General features: G+C 41.4%; 1 protein-coding gene across 1 annotated transcript in view; it reads left to right on the top strand.

Annotated features, from left to right (window-relative positions):
* ADAMTSL3 (ADAMTS like 3) overlaps positions 1–21,845 on the top strand; it is a 725,891-nt gene that overhangs the window by 515,265 nt on the left and 188,781 nt on the right. Inside the window, exon 11 of the mRNA XM_075345857.1 lies at positions 2,899–3,037. Within this exon, the coding sequence (XP_075201972.1) occupies positions 2,899–3,037 (139 nt within the window). The remainder of the gene's footprint in view (positions 1–2,898; positions 3,038–21,845) is intronic.

Here is a 21,845-nt window from a genome sequence, read left to right on the forward strand (position 1 = left end):
GCTTGGATATGTGCTGAAGGAGCCCCTTTTGCCCGCAGGCTCTGGCCCTGGGAACTGTAGCCTTGGCGGTGACTGTGTTTCCCTCTAATAGTTGGACTGTTGCCTTCTATCGGGACTTGGCTGCTGGGAAACCCCGGAGGTTCCCTTCGCTAACGGATTTGACAATTTCAGCGGCGACTCCTAGCCTTGTCGGGGTCCGTAAGCCCTGCCGGTTGGTGCTGGCTTCTCTTTGCGTACCGGTCCGGTACCGCCGGGCCACCGCCCGTCCACGGTCCTTACGGCTAGCTCCAATAGGCCTCTCCTGCAGACGGTCATCACCGTCTGCCAACCTTGCTGTTCCGTCCGGGCCACACACCCGGACCAACTTCAGACTGCTCTTTTTCCACCTCACTTCTCCACTTCCAAACTAATCTGCTCCGCTTTTCCCGCCTCCAGGACTGTGAACTCCTCGGTGGGCGGGACCAACCGCCTGGCCCACCCCCTGGTGTGAACATCAGCCCCTGGAGGGAGGCAACAAGGATTTTTGTTTGACTTAGGTGTGCCTGACCGGGGTGTGGGATGTGTTGGTGTAGTACCTGTGACGTCCTGGCTTGTCCAGGGCGCCACATAAATATTCATGTGTAAAACAGCAAGAACACACGTGGCACTCACCATCTGTAAAAGATCCTATTTCATATCAAATGATTAAAAGTCCATGCAGGGGAGCGGATCCCCACCTGGTTAGGAGTGGATCTGTTGAAGCGTGCAAGACACACAAAATAGCTGTTGTCCGGACACCTCTCACGTTCCTGCTCCCCTTTTTCACTTTCCTGCTCCACTCTTAATCATTTGATATGAAATAAAGGATGTTTTACAGATAGTGAGTGCCACTTGTTTTTTTGCTATTTTACACGTGAAGCTCCTGTGACTTCTTCCACAAGTGTCGCACCACCACTTTCTTCCGTCTTGCCACAGGTCTTTAGTCTGCATTATTAGAGTGTCTGAGTAGTGCCGGATTTTTTCTTTTTATTTGGCTTATAAAATGCTTACTTATTTACAATAATTGTAAATGATGTAATAAAAATGTGTCAAAAAATGACATGTCTCCAAATTCTGGTATAAAGTAAGCCAGCCAAGGTGGAAAATTGTCTAATATTTCAAGTAGATTGTATCAGAATTGCAATATGTTCCAGAATTGCTCCAAAATGGGGCCCCAAAATATTGGTCTAAAGTAATGCAACACAAAGGTGGTGTAAGAAGTGTTTGACAAGAAGTACTAAATCTGTCACACAGCATGAGCCACATCTTACTAGTCTTATTTTCAGCAGTTAGTTATAATAAATCTTCCTCAGTTTATTTGTTTTGGATATTCTGTTACCTGAAGTCGACTCTGAAGCTAAAAACTTTGGTGAAGGTTTAGCATTTATCAATTGCAATGAAAGGGATGTACAATATGGTGTTACGGTCGCCGAGGGGTTGTGAGCGTCCAGGAGTGGACCCACTGGGCCATACACCGGACTCCCCTGGAAGAGCTAACTTGTAGCGAATGCCTATACAGGGACTGCCAGGCACAGCCCCAGGGGGCCTAAATGCACGTATGCTCCCTGTAGGCTTAAGGGTATGTGCCCACGATCTAGACTCATTGTGTCCTGGACCCAGTGGGTCCTGACCTGTGAGGCAGAGCGTCTCCTCCGCAGGAGAACGCAGGAGTCCGCAGCTGCTCGTACCCACGATCAGGATTCAGTGTGCTGCGGTCTCCTCGCTTGTGTTCTCCCTACGGAGGACGCATGCAAATCCGCAGCAAACAATTGACATGCTGCGGTCTGGAAAGACGCTCTGCAGGTCAGTGTTTGCTGCAAAAAAACAAGCACAATGGGCACGGGATTTCTAGAAATCCCATCCTCTATGCTTGTACTGTACAATGCAGCGTTTTGGATGCAGCTGAAGCATCCTGTGTCCAAAACGAAGCAAACACTGATCATGGGCACACACCCTAATGCAGCCTGGATTACTGCAGATAAAGAAAGAAAACAGGTGGCACTTACCCTGGTAAAATTATTATATTATTTCATCCAAAAGTAAAAAATAGCATGAGGGGAATGCGGGAGACGTTCTGGACGATGGCAGCTGTTTTTGCTTACAGTGGTGCTTCGTCAGTTCCTGACACCTGTGCACCACTGTGTCTGAAACATCTGCCGTCGTCCAGCACGTCTCCCGCATCCCCCTCCTGCGTGCGATTTTTTTTTTTTTACTTTTGGATGAAATAATATAATAATTTTATCAGGGTGAGTGCCATCTGTTTTCTTTCTTCGTTGGGAAAATCTGGGGTAATGCAGGCTGCATTAAGCCTACAAATGAAAGTGACTTTTTTTTGCACCTTATTTTAAGAAAATAAAATTACACAAAAACGATGGGGAATTGGGGACAAATTTACCTGAATCTTCAAAGCAAAACCTTCACCAAACAGATTATGCTGCAATCCTATTTAAGTCACACAAAAAATACCTGCACATCAATAGTAAAATAAGTGACAACTAGTCAAACACTCCATGTATCCGATACAGGCGTCTCTTCTCACTTGTCTGGGGTTGAATTCCACTGTAGAGAAATTCTGTCTGCTGAGTACAGGAAACACATGGTCATGTCATTATAACAGCTCGTGCATGACAGACGAGGCGGCCTGCACCCGGCTCTGCTGTAACCAGCTGGAAACGCAGAGCACTATGGGATTTGTAGTTTTAGTTGGACTTCAGAAACTGGTAAATGAATATACCTGATATATTTCTAATGAGTATATCTGTATACTTGAAGAAAGCTGTGGAATAAAGAGGGGGTCCGCTCTGACCGCTCAAGTGACAATATCCACTTTTAGTAAATCTTGGTAAAAGTCTAATTTTTTCCTCTCTATTGTTCTTCCAGGATATCAGCTGAACTCTGCAGAATGTATTGACATCAGATTTAATCGGACAGTCCCCGATCATTATTGCCATTACTACCCAGAAAACAAAAAGCCTAAACCTAAACTAAAGGAATGTAACATGGATCCCTGTCCATCCAGGTTGGTAAAACAATATATTAATGTGCAGTGTGTAAAATTTTCCAAAATGTGTGATGTGGTTGAGTAGATGTCCTATCCTATCTGGAGGTATGCTACCTGTCACCGAGCCGGAATCCAGAACATGTGGAGGAAGTAAAGCCTGACATGAAAACAGTGGGGGAAACACTCCAGAATATTTCCACATCCTGACCAATTTCTATAATTCCATGCTAAACGCGCCTCGGCCTTTACTTCTGACACATATGTGGTTAGCCTGAGAAAGTGGAAGGCATAAATAGGCCTTACATGAAACTTCTGAAGTAAGACCACCCCTGTCTGAACATTATTGTCTGCAGGGAAACACGCATGGCTGCTTAGTCAAACCAAATTATAACCCCATTCATTAGAATTTTTGCTGAATTTGGCTTTATTTGGGTAATCAGATGTCCAGACTGACTGCTGTTTCCTCTCAAGGAGGAGAACATTAAACCCCTTGTCAATGCAACTCTTACAGAACAGAACTTCAAGCCCCATCAATCTTTTGCAGCCATGGCCCAGGGTTCCTCCTGTCGTGTGTCAGATCCTCCACCCATTTTGTGACTTTACTGAATCCATAATTTCCTGTCAGATCACAGAAGAAGTGTGCATCAGATGGGAGAGGTAGAATAACACAGAAACTAGATGAAGAAACGTGATGATGAAAGACTCTTTGCTTATATTTTAAAGACTTTTAATTATATTTTAAGCTTCCACCCAATTTGCTGATCTTTAAACGTAATTGCAGCTCTGAACCTCATGATAAATTACGTAGTACTGGAACAGATTGTTAATATAGACAAAAAAATAACTTTTTTTTTTTTTTTATAAATCCTCAGATTTCCTAGACATTGAGGAAAAAGTCACAGATATAATCCACTGCTGTTAAGGGGAGTGCAGAATGGTATCTCGTGTAAGGGGGTCTCCCAATCGTCGTCTGAGGCAGATTATAGAAAAAAGAAGGATCACACACCTTGACATTTTTTGTTGCTGCTGTGAGAAATGCCATTGCCAGAGTATTTACGCTAGTTCACAGATTAACCAAAACAAGTAAGAGACTAGGAGTATTAGGGCTAAGCCACACGGCGAGAAAATCGGTGCGAGTGGAGTGCGATAAAACATCGCATTCCCCTCGGACCAATTCTAGCCTGTGTGTCAGCACACATGGGCGATTATTTTCTCAGCCCTAATCGGACTGAGAAAACAATCGCAGCATGCTGCGATTGTAATCCGAGACTCTTTCTCTCGCACCCATTCAAGTGAATGGGGCGAGAGAAAAATCGCACTGCACTCGCGGTACATCGGTGTACTGCCAGTGCAATGCGAGAATGGCTATAGCTGACTACGCAGGAGAGAGGGAGAGAAATCCCTCCCTCCCCTCCTGAGTGCCAGCCCGCCCCCCGCAGCTGAGGTCTGCTCGCACGAACGGACCTCAGTTGCAAGGACACAAGCATGAGACTCGGCTCTGCTGTACTGCCAGCACCAGCCGAGTCTCATGCAAGGGGATCGCAGTAATCCCCGTGTGGCCCCAGCCTTAGTGCAAAAAAACAAAAAACAAAACTCCTAAAAACAATATTTATTATTATATAGTATTAAAAATGCTCTAGAATACAGAGCGTAATAACTCTTTATATTATCAAGTAGTAAACTGGTCACGTGAGGTGAGTGGGAGGACAAAAGAGGTAGAAGCCAACTAGTGAAAAGAGGAGCGCTGATTGTCTCAACACTCAAGGTAGAGCTCTAGGTAGCATGACTCCAATCATTTTCATTTTTACCAAATTAAATAACCTATTGTTCTAGGGGATGTAAAGAAGGGGATAGTCTATCCCTCCCTTTTACCTACCTACCAGCGGAGGTGCACCATAAGGTATTGGGTACCCCCCGCTCCTCGTCGGCTTTCCCTATTCTGTCCCTTCGACCTGCAAGTCGCAAGAGAAACCACCACCAAGAATGGAAAGTGCACAATAGTCATCAGGTCATTATCATAATCTGGTTACCTAAATAGATTGGCAACCCTGATGCAACTTATCCTTTATGATAAAAAGGAGAAAAAAGATGATGCTTATTAGTGTACTTGCATCAGATTTGGAAATCCATAAACAGTATTTTCTAAAGTTTGGTCATCATAGATATGATAGCCAAATTATAACTGTACATATATATATTCCTGCACCGTTGTACAGATGATATTTGGTAATAATATACCGGTGATGTTTAATAGTAACATATAATCCCAGCAGGGAACTTATCTGCTAGGATCACTGATAGCAAATCCTAATCCCGACGCGTTTCCCCCCTATTTTTGTCTTAGGGGTTCATCAGGGGAAGAACCAAGGATTTCATCATATCCAAATCATCAGTTTCATCAATTTTCTTTCTAGACAAAAAAGATATCGATTTCCCAAATTAGGACATAATGTAACGTCCACAAAATCCGCATGCATTCTCCAACACAAACAGTATTTTAGACAGGATTGTCCATTTTCATACCTTAGTTGGTTTGGCTTTCCTAGTGGTATCAGGCCGACATCAGTAGCCTTTGGTAATGGGCAAGTCGTCTGGCATGCATTACCCGCTAGTGCTCCAGGTATAATAACCCCAACGCACCGGGCAAAAAAGCGGTATAACCTTCCCTGATGGTATCTTTTTATATATAAATACCGGCTGCTGTTTCAAAGCCGCTGACGTCTTATCGCGCAGGTGCGGAAGTGACGTCTCTGTTACCATCTAACCACTTCCGACGTCACTGCCGTTTGATCGCGCAGGTGTGGAAGTGACGTACCTGCCACATATTGACCACTTCCGGCGTTACGCCGCGAGACAGGAAGCGGCTTTGAAACAGCAGCCGGTATTTATATATAAAAAGATACCATCAGAGAAGGTTATACCGCTTTTTTGCCCGGTGCGTTGGGGTTATTATACCTGGAGTACTAGCGGGTAATGCATGCCAGACGACTTGCCCATTACCAAAGGCTACTGATGTCGGCCTGATACCACTAGGAAAGCCAAACCAACTAAGGTATGAAAATGGACAATCCTGTCTAAAATACTGTTTGTGTTGGAGAATGCATGCGGATTTTGTGGACGTTACATTATGTCCTAATTTGGGAAATCGATATCTTTTTTGTCTAGAAAGAAAATTGATGAAACTGATGATTTGGATATGATGAAATCCTTGGTTCTTCCCCTGATGAACCCCTAAGACAAAAATAGGGGGGAAACGCATCGGGATTAGGATTTGCTATCAGTGATCCTAGCAGATAAGTTCCCTGCTGGGATTATATGTTACTATTAAACATCACCGGTATATTATTACCAAATATCATCTGTACAACGGTGCAGGAATATATATATGTACAGTTATAATTTGGCTATCATATCTATGATGACCAAACTTTAGAAAATACTGTTTATGGATTTCCAAATCTGATGCAAGTACACTAATAAGCATCATCTTTTTTCTCCTTTTTATCATAAAGGATAAGTTGCATCAGGGTTGCCAATCTATTTAGGTAACCAGATTATGATAATGACCTGATGACTATTGTGCACTTTCCATTCTTGGTGGTGGTTTCTCTTGCGACTTGCAGGTCGAAGGGACAGAATAGGGAAAGCCGACGAGGAGCGGGGGGTACCCAATACCTTATGGTGCACCTCCGCTGGTAGGTAGGTAAAAGGGAGGGATAGACTATCCCCTTCTTTACATCCCCTAGAACAATAGGTTATTTAATTTGGTAAAAATGAAAATTATTGGAGTCATGCTACCTAGAGCTCTACCTTGAGTGTTGAGACAATCAGCGCTCCTCTTTTCACTAGTTGGCTTCTACCTCTTTTGTCCTCCCACTCACCTCACATGACCAGTTTACTACTTGATAATATAAAGAGTTATTACGCTCTGTATTCTAGAGCATTTTTAATACTATATAATAATAAATATTGTTTTTAGGAGTTTTGTTTTTTGTTTTTTTGTATTTAGTTCACAGCTCAAGTATATGGTTGGCAGATTTTCTCAGATATGTCCAATTGTCTTTGATGGTGTCTGATATTTGCTCACTTCTAGAATTTTTATACAAGTGAAATCCCACTATATGCACAGTTATGGCGTAGCTGCAGAATATACCACAAAAGTTTGCTGTTTCGTGAACAGAGGTCCACCGACTCCATCCATCCTGTTCAGGAAGTTGTCAGCTGCTAACTCCAGATGGTGAATGGATGAAGAAGTCGCCATGCACAGAAACAGCCAAGCAAGCATGCTACGCGGTTTCTGTAACTCCTATAGAAGTGAATGAAGTGAGGATGGAGTGGCTCATGCCATCCTCAATTGTCACGAGTTTGTCATGCTCTGCTGAGACCTCAGTGGGATCAGAAGGTTACCGCTTGGTTGATCACAGATCCTTTTTAAACCCTGCTCATCATTTATCCTCAGTAGGAGCATATTTAGTTGTTATTGATGCTAAATGGATTAAGGTTTTCGTTCTATACAGCTGAAATTGACTATTAATTTCAGCTGCAGCTGCGTCCTTCTGCTATATAAACCCATTCCTTACATTCACCTATGCCGGTTATAGTTCATTCTATGCTGACCTGTGAAGGAGCTGTCTCTGGAGAAAGTTGTGGTGATCTTTCCAGGGGATGCGGTGTAGTCCCTCTCTGGAGAAAAATTGGAGTTTTTGTTGAATCCGTTTCCCTTTCTTTTCTTACCTTCCTCATGTTGTCTCTATTTTAGTAATAAGACTAGTGTTTTGCTGGCCTCTCATTAGTAAGGGCTAGTCCAGGGTCAGCCAGGGTTTAGGCAAGTAAATGAACATGAGGGGAGGGACTCGTCTATAGACGAAAGAGAGCTCAGGGATCAGCCACGGGTGACTTAAGTTGTGATCCCCTCTCCACCTCTCCTCTTTTGTCACGTCAAGGATTCCCTCGCTTCGGCTTGACTCCAGTCTGGAGATTGATGCAGATCTAGTGGATATGCCATTAAGGTCTACAGTGGGAAACCCATTTAATTGTCATGTTTAACTTTTGGCACCTTTTAAGTGTGTGTGTGATGCATTCAAAGCAGGTATTCAAATACTTCCTGATTACCTCTGCCTTTCAGGATATATAAATATGGATTGGCAACAAAAAGAAGTATGTATTTGTTAGGTGTAATGGTAAAGGAAATGATACATGGTTTTCTAAACTTTTTATAAAATATAAAGCTAATTCAGCCCCCTCTAGTCTGATACTCCTACTTTAAATCATGTGTGACAAATTAACTCCAGAAGTCATCTAATAAGTAAATTGAGACTGTGTATAATTTATTCATAGTATAATTACAGCTGTTCTGTGTTGTTTGAGAACACTAGCAATCAAACATAATCATGAAAACCAAGGAACACACCAGACAGGTCAGTGATAAAGTTGCGGAGAACAGTAAAGCAGAGTTAGGTTACAAAATATAGCCCAAGCTTTGAACATCTTATGGAACAATGTTCAATCCATCATTTAAAAATGGAAGTAGTTTGGCACAACTGCAAATCTATCAATAATGTATGTAAAGTGCTGTGGAATTAACAGTGATATATAAATGAATACATATTATTATTATTATTATTATTATTATTACATGTCCGTCCACCTAAACTAACATCCCCGGTATGGAGAGCACTAATAAGAGAAGCAGCCGAGAGGACTAAGGTCTCTCTGGAGGAGCCTCAGATATCCAAAGTTTAAGTAAGAAACTCTTTAGGACAACTATTATTTGTAAACTCCGCAAATCTTGCCTTTATGCAAGAGTGTCAAGAAGAAAGCCATTTTTAAAGCAAGCCATGAGACATTCCATTTGTAGTTTGTAAAAAGCTAACATGTGGAAGATGGCTCTCTAATCAAATGAGACCAAAGTAAAACTTTTGGGGGTAAAGGCAAAACACTAAAGCTAATGCTGCACATAACCCTGAAAAGACAATCCCCACCGTCAAACATGGTGGTGGCAGCATCATGCTATGGGTAGGCTTTTCTTCAGCAGGGACAGGGAAACTGGTCAGAGATGATGGTACAATGGACAGAGCTAAATACAGGGTAATCCTGGAGTAAAACCTGTTAGAGGCTGCAAAAGACAAGACAGGGGCAGCTTGCCTTCCAGCAGAACAACGACCCTAAACATACTGCCAGAGCTACAATAGAATGGTTTAGATCAAAGCATATTCATGTGTGTGAATGGCCCAGTCACAGTCCAGAACTAACTCTAACTAAGGATCTATGGAAAGACATGAAAATTGCTGTTCACAGACACTCTCCATCTAATTTCACTGAGCTAGTTCTATTTTGCAAAGAAGAATGGGCAAAAATTTCAACCTCTAGATATGCAAAGCTGATTGAGACATACTCCAAAAGACGTACAGTAGTAATTGCAGCGGAAAGAGGTCTTACAAAGTATTGACTGAGGGGGGCTGAATACAAATGCAGGTCCCAATTTTCAAATATATATTATTTAAATATTTAGAAAACAATGTATTATTTCCTTTACACTTCACAAATACTTTATACTTTGTGTTGATATATCACAGAAAATCCCAATAAAATACATAAAAGTTTGTTAGTGTTACATAAAAAATGTGTGTGGAAAAGTGCATAGGGTATAAATACTATTCCAGGCACTGTAAGCCTATGAAATTCACTCTGAGAGCCTATGAGACTCTAAAAAGAGAAAGTGACTCGGTCCATATAGAAAATGCTGTTATCTGACTAGTCTTTTTGGCAGTCAAGTGGTACAGAAGAAGGTCAGAATGGTGTTTGTAAATTAGGGAGAAGGAGGCAATTAGTAAGTATATTCAGACATGCACCATGCACAACACATATAGCTGAAAGAGTCTGCCAAGAATGTAATAAAATGGCCCCTCATCCTATACTTAAAAACACAGTGTCATGACTGTAGCTTGGTGTCAAAAGATCCAATAGAAGTGGACCCCTGCGCTGTCGTAAGAAAATAGTCAGCAGTAATGGTTAAAGTGTCATTTTATTACGTATTTCAGAGATCACATCTCCTTCCCCCAATAAATCGCACATGTACTTACACGCTTTCAATAGTAGTTGTGACTATTTTCACAACTGCATTAGGTGAGCACATCTGATTTTTCCTACAAACGTTTTGTAACTTTAGTACCCTATTAGCGCCTTTTGTCTTTTCAGTTTTCTTCACATTAATAAGACTATAGCTTGACTCTTACATGGTTAAGTTGGGTAGGAGGGGTCTGTTCTGTTGTGCCTCGTTCTGGGACTCACGCCACATTATTATGGTGTGTAGACCTCTGGAACGCCACCAGTTATAGTTCCTGGTCTGGAGCATGTACAACTGGTTCTTGTGAGTTAGCCCTGCCTGATCTGTCCAGCTTACCTCTCCCTGGCCTTCGTTTCTCTTGTACTGTTTGTCTGCCCTGTCTCTCAGACCCCGCTCCTGTTTTGTGTCTCGGTCCCCTCCCCCTCTTTTGTACTTACTTGTTCTTCTGGCCTCTGATTTCGGTAACGTTTCCTGACCACGGCTCTGATCCCCCTTTTTTGGCTTCTGACGTGACCTCTTGGTTACTGACCCTCGTGCTTCCACCTGATTATGGCTTGTTCACTCCCTTGTTCAGATGTGACTTTCTGGTGAAGACTTAGGCTTGCTGACTACCCTTTCACTGGTGTGTGCGCTCCCTTGTGGGCCTTAGTCTAACTGCTCTTTGGAAATCTATCTCCATTCTGCTTTTGTGCCTCTGATGGAAGGCTGACACACAGCCTACTCTTGGAAACCAAAGAGTAGTGATGAGCGAACTTGAACTGTAAAGTTCGGGGTCCGTACCGAACACATAGTGTTTGGGAAACCCGTGTTATAGTTTGGGTCCAGTTCAGGTCCAGGGGCTGTAAAAAAAAGCACATTATTAAAAAACATTATGATTATACTTACCGGTCCCACAGCATGTGCCTGTGAGGGACCAACAGTCAATCACAGAATCTGTCACAGAGTAGGCTGGAGTAATCTGAAACCAGCCCATACATTCTAGCATCTAGAATGTATGGGCAGATTCCAGGTTACTCCAACAGCCAATCACAGGCACCCATTCTGCGTGTGATTGGCTGTTGGGTCCTTCACACATATAGTAGTGTAAAAATAAATAAATAATTTTAAAAAATGATGCTGCACTCCACAGTATTTTTGATTCTCAGTGCAGACAAAGCGGATGGCTACGGGCTGCCACTCCCATCTGCCTGGTTTTACCTTGGCTGGCAATCAAAATACAGGAAAGCCTAATAATTTTTTTTTCTAATTATTAAAAAAAAAATCAAAAAATGCGTAGGCTCCCGCCGTATTTTAATCGCCAGTCAAGTAGATCCAGGCAGCTGGCGGCTGGGATTGTCAGCGCTGTAAGGCCCAAACATTCTGGGCGCCACACGCTAAAAACTCCAGCCCACAGCCGCCCATGGAAATATGGCATTGTTTCTTTACGCCATTTCCAGGCGCTTTACCCGGCTCATCAGCGGCCCTGATGGCAGTGGCATGCTGGGGAATAAAGGGGTTAATACCAGCTTTGTATTCTCAGCTGGTACGAAGCCCGAAATTCATGGTGTCATGCCAAATTAGACATGGCCACCATGAATTTCTAGTAAACAGTAAAAAAAAACACAACACATAGAATTTTTTTTTTATTAAAAATAAAACAAAAAGAATTTAGAGACTCCATCTTTATTATAAAAAAATCCTTAGTCTGGTGTAGTCTACAGGAAGAGCAATGTCTCTGCTTCATCGCTCTGTACAGACAAGAGTCTCTACAGAGCGAGAAGTAGGCTGACACTGACAGTGACAGTCAAAGTTCAATTGAGTCCATGGTTAAGCTATGGACTTGGGTGAACCCTGACGTCACCGCGAACATGGCTGAAAAATGCAGAAGACTGCCGAATGACGAGCAGTGCCGTGAATACCTCTGGAAGTTAATGATCGGATCTGGAAGCAGAAGTGGCCGGGAGATAGCGGGTCTGCACCTGTAAGTATAATGTCAATGGTTATTATTAACTGTATTCTTTATTTCTTCAGCCGCCCCCCCCCCCCCCCGCGCCATCCCTGTAAAGGCCAAGCTCGGGGTTCAGACGCAAGTTTGCGTTATTTCCAGCCACAAACTCGAACTTTACAAAAAGCTCGGGCCAATCTCCCGATCCCAAACATTGGGTGTTCGCCCATCACTACCAAGGAGGCATAATTATAATGTGTTTATCTGCAAAAAATGATTATAAGCCTCTCTAGAAGGACTGGAGTAAGTGAATATTGTGTGTAGCACTGTGGAATATTTAGTGGCACAGGTAAAAATACATGATAAATAACAAAGTTAAATCAAATGAACCCAAAAATCCATGCCACTATCACATCCATTGTGATCATATCCTGATTCTTGCTATTTCTGGCTGTGCTAAGATTTTGTACATTCTCCTGAATTCGAAATATATCTTTACATTATTCAGAACAGTTCTATTATGTGAAAAGTTGAAGTTATTTCCATAGAATAATATAACTCTGCCAACATCAAGTCAAAAAATGTAATGATCACATTGGCAGCAAGTTAATTTTGTGGCGCCAGCTCTGAGTCCAAGAGGGACATAAAATAGCTGACAGCTCCAAAAGTTTGACTCACTTTAAACCGTGGGTAAGAATCATGTAGGAACAAAAACACAATATCACTTTGTAGACATCAAAAGCAACAATGTCATAGGATGTGATAAGATCAAAGCAGAATGCCTCCCACACATGGCTCATAGGAAAACATGATGTGGGTCATATTGTGGCTTTGATTGTCAGCGTACTTGGTCATGGCTCTCCCCCCCTTATAGATTGTGTTTCTGGATGACTATGGTTGAGATCTATTAGTAACAGTATTTAAGCTTTGGAATACCCCTAAACCAAGAGGTTAAAGTGACTGATACATTATCAACATTAAAAAGTGCTAGATAATGAAAATTAAGGAGTATTATTTGACAGTAAATAATATACAATTTGATCTAATCAATTATATAACCGATAAGAAAAACTAAGTATATCCTCTTAGATTTCCATGATTTTGTGTATCAGGACATAAAATAAAAAACAAGTGAACTTTGTAATGTCCAAAAATTAAGGAAATACAAGTGCAGATGAACAATAACGCATGAGAAATTACACCGTGTCATTATTTATTTCACAAAAATAAGGCCAAACTGAAGAAGCTGTATGTTAAAAAGTTATGTACATCCTTACTGCTTACATAGGGATCAAGACGGTAACTAGTATAACTGCTTCACATTTGGCAAATTCAAACACAAGATATGGGCCCAACTGCCTCATATCAGCCATCAAGCCCAGTGATGGAGGGGTTGATAATTGGTGCTTGTTCTGAAGTCACAGGACTTATACAGTTAGGTCCAGAAATATTTGGACAGTGACACAATTTTCGCGAGTTGGACTCTGCATGCCACCACATTGGATTTGAAATGAAACCTCTACAACAGAATTCAAGTGCAGATTGTAACGTTTAATTTGAAGGTTTGAACAAAAATATCTGATAGAAATTGTAGGAATTGTACACATTTCTTTACAAACACTCCACATTTTAGGAGGTCAAAAGTAATTGGACAAATAAACCAAACCCAAACAAAATATTTTTATTTTCAATATTTTGTTGCAATCACTGCCTTAAGTCTGGAACCCATGGACATCACCAAACGCTGGGTTTTCTCCTTCTTAATGCTTTGCCAGACCTTTACAGCCGCAGCCTTCAGGTCTTGCTTGTTTGTGGGTCTTTCCGTCTTAAGTCTGGATTTGAGCAAGTGAAATGCATGCTCAATTGGGTTAAGATCTGGTGATTGACTTGGCCATTGCAGAATGTTCCACTTTTTTGCACTCATGAACTCCTGGGTAGCTTTGGCTGTATGCTTGGGGTCATTGTCTATCTGTACTATGAAGCGCCGTCCGATCAACTTTGCGGCATTTGGCTGAATCTGGGCTGAAAGTATATCCCGGTACACTTCAGAATTCATCCGGCTACTCTTGTCTGCTGTTATGTCATCAATAAACACAAGTGACCCAGTGCCATTGAAAGCCATGCATGCCCATGCCATCACGTTGCCTCCACCATGTTTTACAGAGGATGTGGTGTGCCTTGGATCATGTGCCGTTCCCTTTCTTCTCCAAACTTTTTTCTTCCCATCATTCTGGTACAGGTTGATCTTTGTCTCATCTGTCCATAGAATACTTTTCCAGAACTGAGCTGGCTTCATGAGGTGTTTTTCAGCAAATTTAACTCTGGCCTGTCTATTTTTGGAATTGATGAATGGTTTGCATCTAGATGTGAACCCTTTGTATTTACTTTCATGGAGTCTTCTCTTTACTGTTGACTTAGAGACAGATACACCTACTTCACTGAGAGTGTTCTGGACTTCAGTTGATGTTGTGAACGGGTTCTTCTTCACCAAAGAAAGTATGCGGCGATCATCCACCACTGTTGTCATCCGTGGACGCCCAGGCCTTTTTGAGTTCCCAAGCTCACCAGTCAATTCCTTTTTTCTCAGAATGTACCCGACTGTTGATTTTGCTACTCCAAGCATGTCTGCTATTTCTCTGATGGATTTTTTCTTTTTTTTCAGCCTCAGGATGTTCTGCTTCACCTCAATTGAGAGTTCCTTAGACCGCATGTTGTCTGGTCACAGCAACAGCTTCCAAATGCAAAACCACACACCTGTAATCAACCTCAGACCTTTTAACTACTTCATTGATTACAGGTTAACGAGGGAGACGCCTTCAGAGTTAATTGCAGCCCTTAGAGTCCCTTGTCCAATTACTTTTGGTCCCTTTAAAAAGAGGAGGCTATGCATTACAGAGCTATGATTCCTAAACCCTTTCTCCGATTTGGATGTGAAAACTCTCATATTGCAGCTGGGAGTGTGCACTTTCAGCCCATATTATATATATAATTGTATTTCTGAACATGTTTTTGTAAACAGCTAAAATAACAAAACTTGTGTCACTGTCCAAATATTTCTGGACCTAACTGTACATCTTGCAGTCATCGACCATGATCTCCTCTGCGTACCAAAATATTCTGCAGGATCTTCTGACAAAAAAGGCATCTGAATGTGATGCGGTTTTGATGCGACATTGATGCGTTTTCTACAGAAGATGCAGATTTGGTGCAGGAATTTGGTGTATAAATTTCAGCACAAAATCTTTATTTCTTGAAAAAAAAATGCACAAACATGATATTCATACCGTTTTGGTGTGGTTTTCTGCCAGAATATGCAAATTTGATTCAGAAATCTGGTGCAGACATTTCAGCAAATTCCTGCACCAAATCTGCATCTTCTGGCAAAAAAAACGTATCAATATCACATCAAAGCCACATCGTTTTTAGATGTGTTCTTTTACCAAGAGCTACAGTATTCGTGCAGGAATTTGGTGTATAGATTTCAGAATCATAGCTACATCTCTTAGCAAAAAAACTTGGTTTTCTGCCAGGAGATGTAGGTCTCATTGAACTGAAGGAGTTCAGCTGAGGTGAGGTCACTGAGTTCAATCAGTTCACCTGAGGTCAGTTTATCTGCGGTCACAGGTGGGGTACCATGGGAAACTCCTGTTGTGAGTGCAAAGGAGCTGAGTGATGTCACTCCTCACAGCTGCAGCTCAGTCAGTCTCTGCCTGAAGTCACAGTGGAAGGTCATGTTCTGTGCCCGCACGCTACAACTTCAGTATGTAGCAGAGTCTTTTGACCTCGTGTGGATTACGTCAGACTTGGGTATTTGGTGGGTTAATAAATTGGAGAAAAAGTGTGGTTTATTTTGTTTTTTTATTTCAAATAAAGGATTTTTTCAGTGTTTGTGTTTATTTCTTTTCACTTACAGTATTAGAAATGGGGGTCTCATAGACACCTTTCATTACTAATCTAAGGCTTAGTGGCAGCTGTGAGCAGTCATTAACTTCTCAATAACCATGGGCCTCCCCAGCCTGAGAATGCTAGCCCCTAGCTGTTGGCTTTATCATGGCTAGGTATCAAAATTGGGGGGACCGCATGCCGTTTTCTAAAATTAATTATTTAAATAAATGTTTAAAAAAGCGTCATTAGGTACCTCTTATTTTGATACACAGCCAAGATAAGCACACAGCTGGACCTGTAGCTGTATACTTTATCTGCACTGGGTTTCACTTTATCTGCACCGGGGGACCTTCCACCAATTTATTTATTTATCTTTACACCATTATAGAGACACAGTTAAAGTGTGTGATTCCAATCAATTACAGGCACTGTCACACAGGGTTAGAGAGTGGGATGACCAATCACAGGTGCCGGGACTGACAGTGGGAGGGAGAAGCAGTGAATATGTATGATGATTAATGAGCTGACCCAGAAGTAGTGTAACAGCCGCCTGGGAGACTCGGTAAGTATAACGCTCCTACTTTATACCTTATTTTCTTTCTTTTTCCTTTCTTTTTGTTATTATCCGGTGGCTGAATCCGAACAGTTACATGGACTTCCCTGAGAACTTTGTGTTTGCGCTCCATGCACGGACACTAGGTATCTGGTATGGACCCTGAACTTTGCAGTTCAGGTTAGCCCATCACTATTCTTAAGCACACCAGCAAATCTACATCAGAATGGCTGTAAATGAAAAGCATCAAGGTGTACCAATGATTTATTCAAAGTCCAGACGTCAACCCAATTAAAATGAGGTGGGAGGACTTTAAAGGCATCCTTGACTCAGAGCCTGGATGCAAGATTACAACCAGGTATTTTTTTCTCTGAAATTCTACAGAGAGAAAACTCAGTTGGAAGAGCAACTGGGGACTATAGGGAAAGACCTAACTAGTCTAGTGCACCCTATGCAGGCTTCTTTCCGCACCTCTCTAATTGATTGACCAATCTCTTCCATGTGTTTCCATAGGGAGTGACTTTTCAATCACCTAGAGAAGAGTGGAAAAAAGTCACTAGTCATGTCTTTGGCTACGGTCCTCTTCAAATTGTTTTATCTGAAATGCTGTAGCATGTCTCCAGAAGCACAATCTGGGCACAATGTATGGCCACTACAACGTATTGGATACAACAACGTACAGTGCACTACAATATACTGGGCACTAGAATGGTAGAGTTTCATTTTTCATTCAACAACCAATGCTGCTTGTTTTTGAAAAATACCAATAAAGTCAAAGACGTCGCTACACCTGAAGATAAATTCCTAAAGGGGTGTAAATTAAAAATATAAGGTCACTTGATGGAGAATTCTGCACGTCTGGCATTTAGGGGCTCTGTATATGGAGTCCACAAACTATTCTATGAAAATTTGTACTCCAGGAGTCAAATAGCTCTCCTTCCCTCCTGTATCTCGTTATGTGGCTAAGCAGTACTGTACACTCACATATTGGGTATTGTCATGTTCAGCAGAAATTATGTGACAAATATTGGTGGCATTTTTTACCCATTTGCCTGTGTGAAATTGTAAAATCTGAGCTAAAACTACATTTTTGTAGTAAAAATCTAATTATTTTCCTTCACCACCACTAGTATAAAATTCTGTGACACACCTGTGGTGTCAATGTGATCCCTGCATCCCTAGATTAATTCATTGAGGGGTGAAGTTTATAAGATGTGGTCAATTATAGGGGATCTGCCCATGTGAAATTGTACTCTCAAACCATTCCATTCTAAAGTCTAATATGGTGTTCCTTCCTTTGTGAGGTATCTACTGTATCACAAAAATAGTTTTTGATCACATATCAGGTATTGGCATACTCAGGAGAAATGGAGTAATAAGTTGTACCATTTTTTCCTCCTACTACCCCTTTTGAAAATAAAAATTTTAGGGCCAATGCAACATTTTAGTGAGTTGTAGTTTCCAAAATAGGGTCATTTGTGCGAGTTTCTGACATTTTTGTCATATCAGGGGCTCATCATAAGTGACATGGTGTTTGTAATCTATTCCAGCCAAATCGGTGCTCCTTCCCTCCTGAACCGTGCCATGCACCCAAACACTGTTTGTCTACCATATATGGGTTATCAGCATACTCAGGAGAAACTGCAGAACAAATTGTGTGGTGCATTTTTTTCTGTTACTCTTGTGCAAATAAAAAATTTGTAGCTAAAGAAATATTTTTGTGGGAAAAATGTGATTTTTTTCTTTTATTTTCACAGTTCAATGTTATAAAATTCTGTGAAGCACTTGGGGGTTCAAGGTTCTCACCACACATCTAGATAAATTCCTTAAGGGGTCTAGTTTCCAAAATGAGGTCACTTGTGGGGGACTTCCACTATTTCGGCACATGAAGGGCTCTGCAAACAAGACATGGCATCCGCTATAAATTCCAATCGATTTTGCATTCCAAAATTCAAATAGCTCTTTTTCCCTTCCAAGCCCTACCACGCACCCAAATAGTAATTTTCCACCACATATGGAGTATCATTATACTCAGGAGAAATTGCAAAACAAATAGTTGCTATTCCTCAGCTCCATTCAATATTTATTCCCTTGTACAGCAGTATGTGTCTTTTGAAAACCTGGAATTAGGATCAAAACATCACAACCTTTTGGACTGTCTTATAATAAAAAAAATATCTTTTGTTCAAAATATTGGAGAAGGAATCCGAAGAGCAAACACCGTATATCAGACGCTGATGGTCAAGCACCAATAACCGAATACCTACTACAGAAGGAACCTTAAAACCGAATATCAGATGCCAACAGTAAAGCACTGAAGACCGAAGACAAAACATATGCCACTAGTGAAAATCTGCAACCATTGAGGATACCTGGACCTTTCCTTCCTTTTCCCCTGAGCCTCCTGATGATCCGTTGTGGGCAGCTAAATGCGTTGAGGCTGTGCATATTTGCACCAACAATAAGGGAAGTGTACCTTTGTAGCAGTATGTATTTATTATCAATATCCACAATTTGCTAAAATTCTGCTTGTGTCTAGGGGACTTCAGCATGCGTTGTTCCTCTATTTTATACCTTTGGTCTGTTCAGTCACATTAGTCCACAAGGGCTTTGTGTATAGGGTAGTGCACTGGTTTGTTTATTGTAACATTGACCTTTGTCCTTTTTAGGGCACTCGATTGGAGAGAATTTTGCCTCCCTTGTGCCCACTGTGGTTGTCAGGTTTCAGTGTACTATATTATACCATATATTTATAGGGCTACACCAGGGCACAGTAGGGTGAGTCGACGAGGAACGGTGGCGCCATATTAAGTTATGGTGTCATACCCTCCGTTGCAAGGTAGGAGCGAGTCCTAGGGTATCAATAGGGCTATTATTATCCACTGTCCCAATCAAGGGTCCGTGTTTGCATATATACTATAACTGCTTTCTGGTTCTACTGCTACCCACTGCCTACTAGATCCGTGGCCCTGTTTGTAGTCCCTGTGTATAATTACCCTTGATTTTTTGCTATGGTGTTTTGTTCACTTGGGTGGTTTTAACTTAATAATAAATAACATTTGGATTGTAAGGGATTTTTGAATTTTCCTGTTAACCCTAATTACGCAATGCCGCACACATTGTGCTTGTTAAACTAGTGAGAATCTGGCTGAAAACAAAGGAGAGCGCAAAATAGGGCTTTACCAGATAAATGGTGAGTTAGGTCAAATTGAAACCACTCACCTGGCAGGGTTATGGCAGGCACAACTCCTATATAAGGTATAATTTAATGGTGGTTGCTGCAGCTCCACGTGAATAATCTGGAAGGTATTGGAGAAAGAATGTATTGCCGCGCTACCACCAATACGAAGAAGTGTTGATTAATATTAGTAATTTATTTTACAGTTTGACGCGTTTCTGGGATCAAATCCCCTTCCTCAGGACCATGGAAATCAACAACACTGTTGTTGATTTTCATGGTCCTGAGGAAGGGGACTTGATCCCAGAAACGCGTCAACTTATAAAATAAATTACTAATACAATGCCTTGCGAAAGTACTTGGCCCCCTTGCATTTTTCAACCTTTTCCCACATTTCAGGCTTCAAACATAAAGATCAACATTTTAGTGTTATTTATGGTGAAGAATCAACAAGTGGGACAAAATTGTGAAGTTGAATGAAATTTATTGCTTAATTTAAACTTTTGTAAGAAAGAATAGACAGAAAATTGGGGAGTGAAATATTATTCAGCCCCTCTACTTTCAGTGCAGCAAACTCACTCCAGAAGTTCATTGAGGATCTCTGAATGATCCAATGTTGTCCTAATTGACTGATTATGATAAATATAAGCCACCTGTGTGTAATCAAGTGTCCGTATAAATGCACCTGCTCTCTGATAGTCTCAGTGTTCTGTTTAAAACATAGAGAGCATCATGAAGACCAAGGAACACAACAGGCAGGTCTGTGATACTGTTGTGGAGCGGTTTAAAGCAGGATTTGGTTACAAAAAGATTTTTACAACTTTAAACATCCCAAGAAGCACTGTGCAGGTGATCATATTGAAATGGAAGGAGTATCATACAACTGCAAATCTACTAAGACCCGGCCGTCCCTCAAAAATTTCATCTCAAACAAGGAGAAGACTGATCAGAGATGCAGCCAAGAGGCCCATGATTACTCTAGATGAACTGCAGAGATCTACAGCTGAGGTGGGAGAGTCTGTTCATAGGACAACAATCAGTCGTACACTGCACGAATCTGACCTTTATGGAAGAGTGGCAAGAAGAAAGCCATTTCTCAAAGATATTCATAAAAAGTGTTGTTTAAAGTTTGCCACAAGCCACCTGGGAGACACACCAAACATGTGGAAGAAGGCGCGCTGGTCAGATGCAACCAAAATCGAACTTTTTGGGCACAATGCCAAACGATATGTTTGGCGTAAAAGCAACACAGCTCATGACCCTGAACACATCATCCCCACTGTCAAGCATGGTGGTGGCAGCATCATGGTTTAGGCCTGCTTTCTTCAGCAGGCACAGGGAAGATGGTTAAAATTGATGGGAAGATGGATGGAGCCAAATACAGGACAGTTCTTGAAGAAAACCTGTAGGAGTCTGCAAAAGACCTGAGACTGGGACAAAGATTTGTCTTCCAACAAGACAATGATCCAAAACATAAAGCAAAATCTACAATGGAATGGTTCATAAATAAACGTATCCAGGTGTTAGAATGGCCAAGTTAAAGTCCAGACCTGAATCCAATCGAGAATCTGTGGAAAGAGCTGAAAACTGCTGTTCACAGACACTCTCCATCCAACCTCACTCAGCTCCAGCTGTTTGCAAAGGAAGAGCGGGCAAGAATTTCAGTCTCTCGATGTATAAATCTGATAGAGATATACCCCAAGCGACTTGCAGCTGTAATCGCAGCAAAAGGTGGTGCTACGAAGTATTAACTTAAAGGGGCCAAATAATATTGCACACCCCAATTTTCAGTTTATTATATTTTATAAAAGTTTAAAATAAGCAATACATTTCGTTCAACTTCACAATTGTGTCCCACTTGTTGTTGATTCTTCATCATAACATTAAAAATTTTTATCTTTATGTTTGAAGCCTGAAATGTGGGAAAAGGTTGAAAAATTCAAAAGGGCCGAATACTTTCAAAAGGCACTGTATTAATCAACACTTCTTCGCATTGGTGGTAGCGCGGCAATACATCCCGTCTTTCTCCAGTACCTTCCAGACTAGTGAGAATCTGAGTGAGCCAGGCCGTTGCTTCCTGTCTTGACTAGCGGTACTAAGAAAGGAAAGCCAAGTTGGACTTGTGGCATAGTAGATTGTATTGAAGTCACAATAGTTCTAATGTGCCAATAGATAAATAGATATACATTGACTTACTAGCAAAATAGTTTCTGTGACAAG

The sequence above is a fragment of the Anomaloglossus baeobatrachus genome, chromosome 4 (assembly GCF_048569485.1).
Source record: "Anomaloglossus baeobatrachus isolate aAnoBae1 chromosome 4, aAnoBae1.hap1, whole genome shotgun sequence".
Lineage (NCBI taxonomy): Eukaryota > Metazoa > Chordata > Amphibia > Anura > Aromobatidae > Anomaloglossus > Anomaloglossus baeobatrachus.